The 12,548-nt window shown below is 42.9% G+C and overlaps 1 protein-coding gene across 2 annotated transcripts in view; it reads right to left on the minus strand.

Annotated features, from left to right (window-relative positions):
- Positions 1–7,787: 7,787 nt before the first annotated feature.
- FAM149B1 (family with sequence similarity 149 member B1) overlaps positions 7,788–12,548 on the minus strand; it is a 40,640-nt gene continuing 35,879 nt past the window's right edge. For both annotated transcript variants that reach the window (XM_088475738.1, XM_088475737.1), the window contains one exon: positions 7,788–8,678. In XM_088475738.1, the coding sequence (XP_088331864.1) occupies positions 8,605–8,678 (74 nt within the window). In that variant the 3' untranslated portion in view covers positions 7,788–8,604. The remainder of the gene's footprint in view (positions 8,679–12,548) is intronic.

A 12,548-nucleotide genomic window follows, 5' to 3' on the forward strand; every position in this document is an offset into this window, starting at 1 on the left:
ATGTTTAGGAGGCATGGTTTTGTCATACCCTAAGACGTTCTAAAGTTTAAATATGATTCACTAATATGATCCAATATACACAAAGTAGTACCTGGGCGGGGAATGTAAATATTATTTTGATCATACATATGAATGATCCCCAGACAGAGTCCCCGTAGGCTGAAAAATTATAGGTTACATCTTTGCAGATGATACCTGACCACGGGTTAAAAAAAAAAAAAAAAAAAAAGAGAAAAAGTGAATTTTGGGACACTGGATAAGTGAGTGTCACAATTTGAGACAATTAGTACCAACCGTAAAACAGTCAGATGAAAAAATGCCAATAATACACCTTAAATGACTATAAACAAGTAGGGATATCAGATATCTCAATATATATTGTGTACTGTAAAACAAAGTATCAGTAGGTGTGAAAAATGTACACAGACTGTGTGGCAGAAAAGTAGTAAAATAGTTGGATAATCAATATAACTGATCAGGTGTGGTTTTAGCCCTTCATGCACATAAAACTGTTAGACTACACATCTTTGCAAAATATTACATTGTTCAAACACGTCTGCAAAATCTTTTAGATATCGCACTGTAAAAATATTTCCCAGACAGAATAATGTCTAAGTTACACATAATTTTTTCAGTTGCAGTATTTTTAGTAAGTCCCCACTAGGTGGTAGCAAGGAGTCATAGACGGAAAAACAGTAGCATGTTGTATATAGTAGTAGATCTCAATATATCAAATTGTTTGTGCGACAGGTTGAACAGAGACATGTTCTATAAGAGAACTATGACTAAAATGAGGCAATACAGTAAATAAGGCACACCTTTATCCAGATTTTGCAATATTATATAGCTGTATTTCGCTCTCTGAGACTTATCAAGTATTTCCAAATATCAGTGGAACAGAAAATATTTTCTAAGATGGAAAAATGACTTGTACACAGCAATCAGATAAACACTAGATGGCAATGAAGCACAACTTATTCAAGCAGACAAACTTTTAAACTGAACAACGTAGTGATATAGGGCACACAATATGATGAGTCCTGATTCCAGACTATGGTCCGTATTCAATTAGTCGTGAAAAATGCCGTCTGGCGAAAAGCGGAATGAATTCGCCTCATTCGTCTGTTTTGCCGCAATGTTTTCTCCGTGCACGTCCCCACTTTTCGCCCTATTCAATTGTAAAACAGACAAAAATGCGGATAGGCGAATGTTCTCTAAAGTGAAACTAGCGAAAAGGACCTCCTTTTTTTTCAGGAAATCAGTCTGTACCCCATAAAAAGCCTCAGTGACCCTGGAAATCAATATAGAATAGTACTAGTAGCCCTAATAAAGGTATTTTGTTTTATCTTTGGGGTGCAAAGGGCTGTTATATGCATTTTTGCATATGTGTGGAAAAACTATAGAAAGCAATGTTTTTTTCTGAAAAATAAGTACCGAGGTTCATGCCATCACAAAAACACCTGCCCAAAAGTACCAGGCCCCCCACCCCTTAATGGCTAATAAGGCAAAAAATTCACCCCAAATAAGACATGTCATTTTAGGGGCGAAAATTAAAATAGTATTGGAAAAAAAAAAGGTGGGGGTCCAAAGGGTTCTGAGACAAGTCCTCACTGAGGTTCTACTATACCAGCGGATGAGATCCATCGTACTGCTGTTATGATTTTATAAATATTGCTTACTGAATGCTCAACACAAATAAATCCTGTCTGGTCTGCATCAATAATAGCTAGGAGTAATAACTTAGGGCCTGATTCAGACCCACTCGCGAGCGGCTGTCCGCTCGCAAGTGGGTCGATGTTATGGACTGAGCATGCGCACGACGGAGGGAGCTCCGTCGTGCGCATGCGCCAGACGCGACGAGCGAAGGAAAGTCCTTCGCTCGTTGTATCCAATCAAAGGGGGCGTGTTGTCAATGTTGATTGACAGCACGCCCCCTTTGGTGGGCGTGCCGGGGGCATGCCTCCCTGACGGGGGCGTTCCCACGGGAACGCCTCCCGTCAGAAGCCGGCCCACTGACATCACTAGTGATGTCAGTGGGAGTGATTTTGGCTCTGATAGAGCCAAAATCACTCCGGAGCTTGCGGTTGAAAACCTCAACCGCAGGCTCCGGCTCGCAAATTCGATGGTCGCGATGGTCTCGACCATCGCGACCATCACAATGCACGCTCGTATAGCCTGTGGGTGGTGACCCACAGCTATACGAGCGTCCAGGAGGACGCTCCATGAAAATGGAGCCCGGCCCTCATTCAGAGCGTACGGCTCTGAATGAGGGCCTTAATTCTATCTGCTAATTTAATAAGAAGTTTGTAATCCATAGTGATATAGGTCTATATGATCCTGGTAACTCTGGATCTTTACCAGCTTTTGGAAGAAGTTTAATAATTGCATAATTAAAATAGTTTGGAAGTGTATGGTTTGCAAAAATATTATTCAAATCTTCCGTTAAGGTATCACAAATTTGTGACAAAAGAAGTTTATAATATTCCCCCGTGAGGCCATGTGAGCTTGGAGCCTTCAGGTTTCAGTCTCTGAATAGCCTTACGAACTTCCTCCAATGTGACTGGTGCGCCCAGCTGTACAAGTTTATCAGGATGTAGCCTCAGCAAGCATATAGTTGCCCAAAGAGATTTAGCATGAGTATCTATAGGAGGCTGTGCATAGATATCCGTATAAATGTTTTGGAATACTTCCACTACTTCTTTACTATTAATTGTATAAAGTATGTGGCTTATAAAGATGTTTAATAATAGAAGCAGTACGTGTTCCATGAAGTAAATTTGAAAGTAACCTATCAACTTTATTTCCATTTTAATAGAACCTACAGGAACCCCGGAAGAAGAACCACTCCCCCAATTTTAATAATAATTAATCAAAATGAAAGTTAGCCTCTAGATATGCTGCTTTTTTATACTTGATGAAGAAGTTTTAAAAGCTTTGATAGGTCATTGTTAGATAAATTTGAGATTGTTTATATAGTGCACAAAGTTCTCATCTTTGACAGACAGTTAATTATACGACCTTGAATTATTATTATTGTTTATTTATATGGCGCCACAAGTGTGCCACAGCACCTTGCAAAGTACATAAACAAAAAAGTGACTTACAGTACAATACAATGCAGGACAAGGACATGTATAACACACATTGCTACATTGGTGACCATAACACCCAAATAAGCAACAGAGCATAAGCAACCAAGTGTTAGGTAGTGGGGAGTAAGAAGTAGATGAAAACAAAGTAAAAAGAAGAACAAGAGGGTAGAGGGCCCTGCTCGCAAGAGCTTACATTCTAAAGGGGAGGGTCAGACAAACAGACATGACACAGATGGGGTAAGACAGGGAGGAAGGAGCATGTAGCAGCAAGTTAGGATGAGAGCTGGAAGGCTTTGATGAAGTAGTGAGTCTTAAGAGCACGTTTGAAGGATTGTAGAAAGGTGGAGAGTCTGATGGGGAGAGGGAGAGAGTTCCAAAGGTGGGGAGCAGCAGGTGCAAAATCTTGGAGTCAGGAGCGGGAGGAAGTAATCAATTGGCATGAGAGGCGGCGTGCAAGAGGACGGGCAGGAGAGTGAAGGGAGATGAGGTCAGAGATTTAAATGGGAGAGGAATGGAGGAGGGCTTTGTAAGCAAATGTAGAGCGTTTGGAGAGAAAGATGAGTCAAACGGCAGCATTGAGGACAGACTGCAGAGGAGAGAGATGGGAGATGGGGAGGCCAGAAAGAAGGAGGTTACAGTAGTCCAATCTGGAGATGACCAGTGAGTGTATTAGGGTCTTAGTAGCATCCTCGGTGAGAAAGGATCTGATCCTGGAAATATTTTTGAGATGGAAACGACAGTACTGTGAGAGGTTCTGGATATGTGGTTTGAAAGGGAGGGAGGAGTCCAGGATAACTCCAAGACAGCACACTTTGGGGCTAGAGGAGATAGTTGTGCCATCAATTGATAAAAAATAGTGGGAAGTGAGTTTATGTGGGGAGGGTGGGAAGATGATCAGCTCAGTCAGAAATTGCTGGGACATCGCAGAGATACAGTTGGAGATACGAGTGAGGAGAGAGGGGGAGAGGTCAGGGGAGAAAAGGTAGATCTGAGTATCATCAGCATAGAGATGATAATGGAGGTCAAAAGAGCTGATGATGTAACCTAGAGACGACGTATAGAGGGAGAATAGTTGTAGTCCAAGAATAAAACCTTGGGGGACACCTACTGTAAGAGGATGTGGTGGGGGAAGAGGAGTCATGAGAGGAGACAGAGAAGGATCGGTCAGAGAGGTAGGAGGACAGCCAGGAGAGGGCAGTGTTACATAGACCAAGGGAGTGAAGGATTTGAAGCAGGAGAGGGTAGTCCACGGTGTTGAAAGCAGCAGAGAGATCAAGGAGAATGAGCAGAGACTAGTGGCCCTTGGATTTGACAGCAAGGAGATCGTTGCTGACTTTCATGAGAGCAGTTTCAGTGGAGTGGAGAGAACGGAAGCCAGACTGAAAAGGGTCAAGGATGGAGTGGGAGGAAAGAAAGGTGGTAAGGTGGTTGTAAACAATACGCTCAAGGAGTTTGGAGGCAAAAGGGAGGAGATTGGTTGGTAGTTGGCGAGAGTGTTAGGATCAAGGGTTGATTTTTAAGAATGGGGGAGACAAGGTATGTTTTAATGCAGAAGGGACAGTGCCAGGTAAGAGGGAGAGATTGAGGAGGTGGGCAAGATGTTGAGCAGGCACAAGGAGGTAGCGGATAAGATGTGCAGGGATAGGGTCAAGGAGGGAGGACCGGATGAGGGCCATGACTTTCTCTCCAGATACAGGGGAGAAGGATGTCAGAGAAGGTAAAATGGAAAGGGAGGGGTGCAGTGCTGGGGGACTGGTGGGATATGATGTCCTGACATATGAAGTCAATTTTAGATGTAAAGTAGGTAGCAAAGTCAAGGGCAGAGAGAAAGGAGTGAAGGCGAGGAGGGAGTGGGCAGAGGAGAGAGTTGAAGGTGGTGAAGAGATGCTGGGGATTTGAGGACTGGGAAGAGATGAGGTGCTTGAAATATGACTGTTTAGAGAGGGAAAGGGCAAGCACTGTAGGATGAGAGCATAAATTTGAAATTGAGAAAATCTGCCTTATTATTGGTGGTTATTGAATAACCACCAATGAAGCTTGCCAGAATGTTAATGGAACTGATTGTGCGTGCTGTGCATTATCTATCCAGGACTTCTCCCAAAATGACTCATTTTTACCCTTAAATTTCACAGATGATAATAAATTTGTTGGAAATCTCCATTTCCTGTAAGATTCCCTATCTGTCGTTGTGATTCTCATCCAGATCAGTCATTGATCAGACAAGCACATAGGTTCTATCCCAGTATCTTAAACATTGGGAAATAAGGAATCAGCCACAAATATGTAATCTATTCTTGATAGAGAGCCATGTGCTGCTGACAAACACGAATATTCCTTATCCAAAGGATGATGAGCTCTCCATACATCTGTCAATAACATTTGTTGTGAAAAATAAGTAAGACCTAGCTTTGGAAGACGCTGCTTAACATCATTAACTTTAGAATTAGTGTCCATATGTTAGGATGTTAAAACATAAAGTCGCCCCCTATGATTAGGGGACAAGACATATGGATATAACTTTTAAAAAAGAGCTTGAATTATTTATTATGATTAATATGCACATCTGCAATCAAATATCAGCCCTTCAGAATCCAATACCTTATGTAGTACATCAAGCTTCAATTGTTTTCTAACCAATACAAGAACACCCTGGGCTTTCAATGTATAAGGAGCAGATGCTAATACAGACATCCCATTATGTTAAGTTTAAGAATCTCTGGGAGGTGATGTGTCTCCTGCATAAATACAATATCTATTTCAACTTGTTCAAATATATAAACAGTTTCCAGTTTCTTTTAACAATTTAACTGGCTAATATTGTCGATTTTGTTTATTAGTAAATTATGTAAATAAGAGCTATTTAAACCTGATTCAATATATTTTTTTGAACAAAAATGTAAAATCACGTTTAAATAGCTAATGCTTAAATAATGTGATAATAAAAAAAATGACCAATTTGGGGATGTTTTTGAAAAAAAATTAGTTGATAGAGGGGCAGGTATGTGTATTTGTATGTATATATACACTTATCTATATAATAAGCAAGATAGCATGTCTGTATTTTATGCACGTCTAGAGTTTTTATTTAAAAAAACATTCAATTCAAAAACTACTCAACACCTAGTGCAGTAATCACTATATGTAAATGTTGTGCTTCCAACCAGGGATCTACCTCTGTGGTCCTAACCAGACCGCAATTACTTGCAGCAGGTTTTGAGTATTAATATTACAGTCACCAACAGCGCCAGGAATTGCAGAAGATTAGTGCTTAGTTTTTTGTAACTAGTGCAGACGCAGCTGTACAGAAGCTGGAAGGAGATAGAGGTGCTGCCGGCTGGACACGGCAGCAGCTGAGGCCAGCTTCCAGGAGGTGCAGTTACTGCTTTCATGGATGTGACAGCTGCACCGGGCGGGGGATGATGCCAGCTTCCCGATTACTGCTGGCCATAGTGTACGGGACACAGCAGCAGTGGTAACCGCAGCTGCTGCAGCTTTTGAATTCACACCGGGAGCGGGGTGTCGCCGGGTACCTGATCACTGTGGCCAGCATTGACAGAGCCACTCTGTATCAATTGCTGTATCTGTTCTTTAATATCTGTTACTGCAAAACCATAGCCTGTTCTTGTGCCTGTAAGTAAGTAGAGAACTTACTGTTTCTTGTATAGCTGGCACCACATCTGCATATGTAAAAGGTAATGTATAGCTGACCAGGTTGCCATGGGTGCCACATGTGGTGCCCCTACAGGACGCAGCTCTGGAGACCCAGCATTTGATACAGCTGCAGCGGCCATCTTAGCATGCGGTTCTGGCATGTCTTCTGTGATTTAGGCATTGGGGGGGGTAAAAACCTCTCCATACACCCCCACGCAGTCACCGCTCTTGGGGGGGATTGTTGCTACACAGTGTGGAGTCGAACATGGCAGCAGCTCAGCAGTATGGCAGGGCTGGCATCAGAGTACAAGGTGGTAGCTGCTCACTATGTTCCAGAAGGAACATAAAGTCAAGTCTGATTCAATTGAATTTAACAATTTAGTAACTGCCAAATTAGTTGCAATAATGTGTGATCTGACCTCAATGTGTTTTTATAGTGTTATTACATATCCAATAAAAGTTCCAATTTTAATCTTGTAAACCTGTAAGTTGATATATAGAGAGTGGTCTTAGAGTACGGTTCTGTTTGTCCCTTGTTTGCACCTCTATTTAATACCAGTGACATTCCCAGAGTGGATGAGTATAATTACTATCATTGATACCTTATTTTAGTACTGTGCATTTTTACATTTCATTGTGAGATTGGCTCCTGTGCCACAACACCCCCCTCCCCCTTACACTACTTTTTGATTAATCAGATCCTCAGAACCTTAGAATACCACATGGCCCATACTTGTGTATTGAAGATTGTGGGGGCTGTGATCCTACAATGTAATTGTTACTCTCCCTTCTCCACCCCTCTTGTTCTCTGTAACCCTACTTTCAATAAATTGATGTTAAAAAACAAACATATAGGGATTGTTGTTCAGTGTGAGTAACAATTAGTGATATTGGGTTTGTATTTGTAGAATCCTCGGAATACCTCCCCTTGGCCTACACTTGCTATCTAGTGTATAGAGGCTCAATTGTTTCATATATCCCCTAAAAAAATAGAATAATTTTTTTTTGTAAACAGTTTCAAATAATATGTACAAAGAATGCTGAAGAATTTTATTTCATCTTAAGGTACAAAAATACATATTTACAGAGATGAGGTTACAAAACAATGTTTTTAAATGGACAATAGGAAGAGGGCTCCCAAAATCATACTGAACAGCTTTTGTGTTGGGTCACTATTGGCATGTTTTGTTAATTTTGCAACATTATTAGGATTTAACCAGAAATCCCATTTGCCTTTGATTTCAGTGCAGTCTGTGACTACAGCTATTTTACTAAAGGACTGAAATGGATGTTAGGAAAAGATGTTAACAATACATTTAATTCTATGCGAACGAGCTCTGTAGAATCTTACATTTACCACATACAGAAAACACAATAAGCAAAATAAATGTATCATATCTTTTTGGTAGTTACCTCTGCTAGTAAATAATTTATCTCAATGCATTTACTTGAGTAAAGAAGTAATTGGGTTTAATATTGAAATTTCATAACGTTACTGTTAAGGTAAATATACAGCTGAATATGATGTTTAATTAAATATAATAAGCTAATTCTAGGTGGGCAGTATTGTTAATGTTTTCTAACTTAGAAAATATACATTCACTTTACCTCATGAACATACAGGCATATCTGAGTATGTGTGTTCTATAAAGCAGCTAGAGGTAGAGGTTTGTGATCAGAAAGGTTTTCTAAAATTGCACTGTTTGAACATATCAGTCACTAATAGACCACATAAAACAGTAACAGACAATGCTGTAGGCCACATAATGGCTGGCACAGGTTTAGAAATTTGAGATCTTGTTTTACAACCTGTACACATTATCCTGTGAATGACTTTCAACACAAAACATACAGAATCATTTTAAAGTCCGTGTCTGCTTCTTGTGAAGGATCCACCTCGACTATGGGATTTTAGTGCTAGATGTAGTGGGATACCTAAACACAAATGCATACAAAAATATGTTACACCACCACCGTATAAAACATTGTGGAACATAGATATTGTCATGGCAAATGGCTTTGAAGGGAAAACTTAAAAAAAACAGTTGGAAGTGGAATATCATGTTGCCATACTACAGAAAAATGGAGGCGTGAAATCTGTATAATGCTAGTAAAGATGGTTGTAGAAAGTACCTTTGAGAGAAACTCAAGAGTTTGTGGAAACTTTGTAACCTGTGGAATTTATTATCCAAAATGGCTGCACCAACCCTGCATTAAGTTCATTGTCCCCGCTATGTTCATTGTTTTTTGGATTGTTTTATTCTCGCTTAATACTATACTATACCTCTGTGTTATGCTTTTGATGCTTGTAAAGCGACGTTGATTTCCGCTAGAGAAAAGCGCTATATAAATAAAATTTATTATTATTCATAACTTAAAATAGTTCTTTATATCTAAAACTGGCTATAACTTTTTAGATTCCATTCACCACTCCACCAAAATGTAAATGGTTTTATTCACAAAAACAAAAAACAACAAAAACAATACTGTTATCAGAGCCGGCCCTAGGCATTATAGGCAAATAGCTAGGGGCATCCCAAGCCTAGGGCCTGTGGTAGATTTTCTTTTCTTTCAGCTGGCCCGAAGCCGATCTCTATCTCAGTGATCTGAGCCAGCCAGGAGAAGATGCGCGGAGGCTGCAGCAGCAGGACACCGAGGCGGTGCTCAGTCTCAGACAGGCAGGAAGTGTGTATACTTTCACTTTCTGCTAGGGATGGGACATTGAAAGAAAACAATGGAAGTACCAATGTTTTTAACACAATTTTTCTGGAACATCTATGTTATCCAATGTTTCTATTTTTTATCAAGTAAACTACCTACTTAAACATATAATACACTAATAAACTTCTGAAATCATACGTATGTTTATTTGATGGAGGCTTACAGTATATACAGCGGTTCAAAAACAAAAAAAACAGCGGCAAAACTCCTTTATAAGATCTGTAAAGACCTGGTACTACTTAGGCAGCATACTACAAGCAGTCCCCCCTGAATCATTGGCATTAAATGGGGTATTTGTGCTGCCAGGACGCAGGCAACTAGCACCACGGCCGTGTCAGTGGTTGCCAGGCAACAGCGCGCTTACCACAGCTGGTGATACTGGGAGACCGTGTGAGCGCCTCACTGTCTGCGCCTTGTGGTCCCAGCGGTCACTCACTGGGTTGGCATCTTCTCTATTTAGAGCGGGGTAAGTAGCATCTATTTGTGGCTGCAGGTTTTTTATTTTGCTACATTATTGTCCTGAGGATGTTCTTTAGATATACCAAAACATTGACTGACACTACTGCCTGAATGTATCAATGGTGGTTTAAATACACTAATTTATTGGAGTGTTGTACCTTTGTGCCTGGATAATATATATATATATATATATATACACACACACACATATATACATACACACACACGTACATACATATATTGCACATGCAGTGAGTGACTGACATTCACTGCTCAATTTCCAATAGCTGCTGATTGGCTGGCCAGAGTGTCTTTCGCTTTCAGCCACTCCCCCCCGCAAGCACGCATGCAGACAGCCCAGCCCTGCAGCCAGTGACTCACCAGTGGCAGTCAGCCAGGGATGTGGCTGTTCTATGTGCTGTTACAGATTGGCTGTCCAGAGGTGTCTTCCACTCTAGTAACCACAGCCCCCAGCAGCATGCACAAACACAGCAGTGTGTGTAAACTGAAATGAAATGTCAGCATCACACACACAGGAGTCTATTCATGAAGCAGTGAAAAGCCATTTATCAATGATAACAGGGCTTTTCACGGCTTTGTCCTATTGACAGAAGGGGTTAACGTGGAGAAATCTCAGATTTCTCCAGCTGTGCCCAAGCTGTGTGTCAGGATCACTTCCCCATATACTAGTATGGGGAGAGCGATTCATAGAAGCACAGAAAGCTCACTTTTCATTTCACTTCTACATTTTTTATTCCTCCATCTCAGGATGGCAGTGACAGCCTCCTGAGAGGGGAAGAGCAGGGAAGACAGCTGCCTCCTTGCCTTCTCCCCACCCCCTTCCCTGACACTGGCCAATTAGCGGTGTTCAGGGAGAAAGTGGAGTGAGAAATACTCTCCTGCTCTGTATGTTACCAGCCGGGAGCCCGGAACACAGAGGTTCCCAGAAACTCTTGAAAGCAGTTTCCAGCGGAGAGTGTATAATAGTGGTCGGATCACCGCACTCTGCTTACAGACCGCTGCCGGCTCGCTCTGCCCCCGCCCCTGCTATATAGTGCAGTGACCCGACCTATGTATAGGTCGGGTCACTGCTGAATGTCCGCTTCCCCCACGGCCGACTGGCTCAGCGCTGCCCCTCCCCCAATCCCCCGTTGTGACCTGCAAAGTAAACTGGCACATGCACAGAAAGGACCGGCCTTCCACTCGGCGGTTACACAGAGAGGACCGCAGAGAACACAGGATCGTCGGAGCCCTCGTTTTCGGATTACTTCACCAAACAGATGCGATATATAGTGAAAAGTAACAATTCTCTTTACACCTTCTTTATGAATAGACCCCACAGTAACTGCAGCTGCCAGCAGCCACACAGGGTTAAAAAAAAAAATCAAATGATTCCTACCCTACTTTCTGCCAGAGGCTGAGCAGCTGCAGAGGAAGCCGGGCACTGTGCACGGAGCTGTAGGACCCTGCCCCAGCCACACAGGATAAAGGTAAGAGCTGGATGTGAGGGTGAAGCAGATACAAATGGGGAGTTGGGTGCTCAGGGGACTGATGATACTGCTATGGGGGGAGGGGGAGGCAGATTCATATGGGGAGTGGGGGCTCAGAGGACTTATGACAAAGTTATGTGGGAGGGGGAGACAGACACATGGAGGTGTGGTAGCTCTGGGCTGATGACACTGCTATTGGGGGGCAGGAGGCAGAGACACATGGGGAGTGTGGGCCCAGAGTGCGAATGACACTGCTTTGGGACGGGAGGGGGAGACATATTGGGAGCAGGGGCCCGGGGGGATATGACACTGCTATGGGCATAGGTGGAGTAAATAATCCACATTGGTAAGAAGGGATCCAGCATGTGGACTAGTGATAAGGATGATGGTCACCAGGATGGTAGGGGGATAGGAAGCAACAACAAGCTGTAACCATTGGCTACTATTCTACTGAGATGTGCTACAACAGCCTACACATGGGTGCCCTGAAACTTATATGCAGCGGGTAGGGTGTGGGGGGCCAACCGTTATTGTGAGTGATGGGTGAGGGGAGCTGTGATCTGTGCTGTGCTGGGTGAAGAGAGCTGTGCTGGGATATGGGGTGCTGTTCTGGTTCAGGTTCTGTAATTTGTGCTTGGAGAGGGGTGCTGTGCTGGGACAGGGGTGTTGTGCTGTGGTCTGTGCTGGGACAGGGGTGCTGGGAGAGGAGAAATCGATGCTGTGATCTGTGCTGTGCTGGGAGAGGGGTGATGGGTGCTGTGCTGTAATCTGTGCTGTGAGGGATGCTGTGCTGGGAGAGGGGTGCTGTGCTAGGTTAGGGGTGCTGCAATCTGTGCTGGATGAAGGGTGCTGTGCAGGGAGAAGGATATTATGTTGAGAGAGGGGTGTTGGGTACTGTGATCTGTGCTGTACTGGGAGAGGGGTGCTGTAATCTGTGCTGTGAGGGATGCTGTGCTGGGAGAGTGATGCTGTGCTAGGTGAGGGGTTCTGGGTGCTGCAATCTGTGCTGGATGAAGGGTGCTGTGCTGGGAGGATACTATGTTGAGAGAGGGTGTTGGGTGAGGGGTGATCTGTGCTGTGATCTGTGCTGTACTGGGTGAGGGATGTTGCTGGGTTAGGGGTGATGGGTGCTGTT

Source organism: Taudactylus pleione, unplaced genomic scaffold, assembly GCF_031769625.1.
Source record: "Taudactylus pleione unplaced genomic scaffold, aTauple2 ptg000016l, whole genome shotgun sequence".
In the NCBI taxonomy this organism is placed as follows: Eukaryota; Metazoa; Chordata; class Amphibia; order Anura; family Myobatrachidae; genus Taudactylus; species Taudactylus pleione.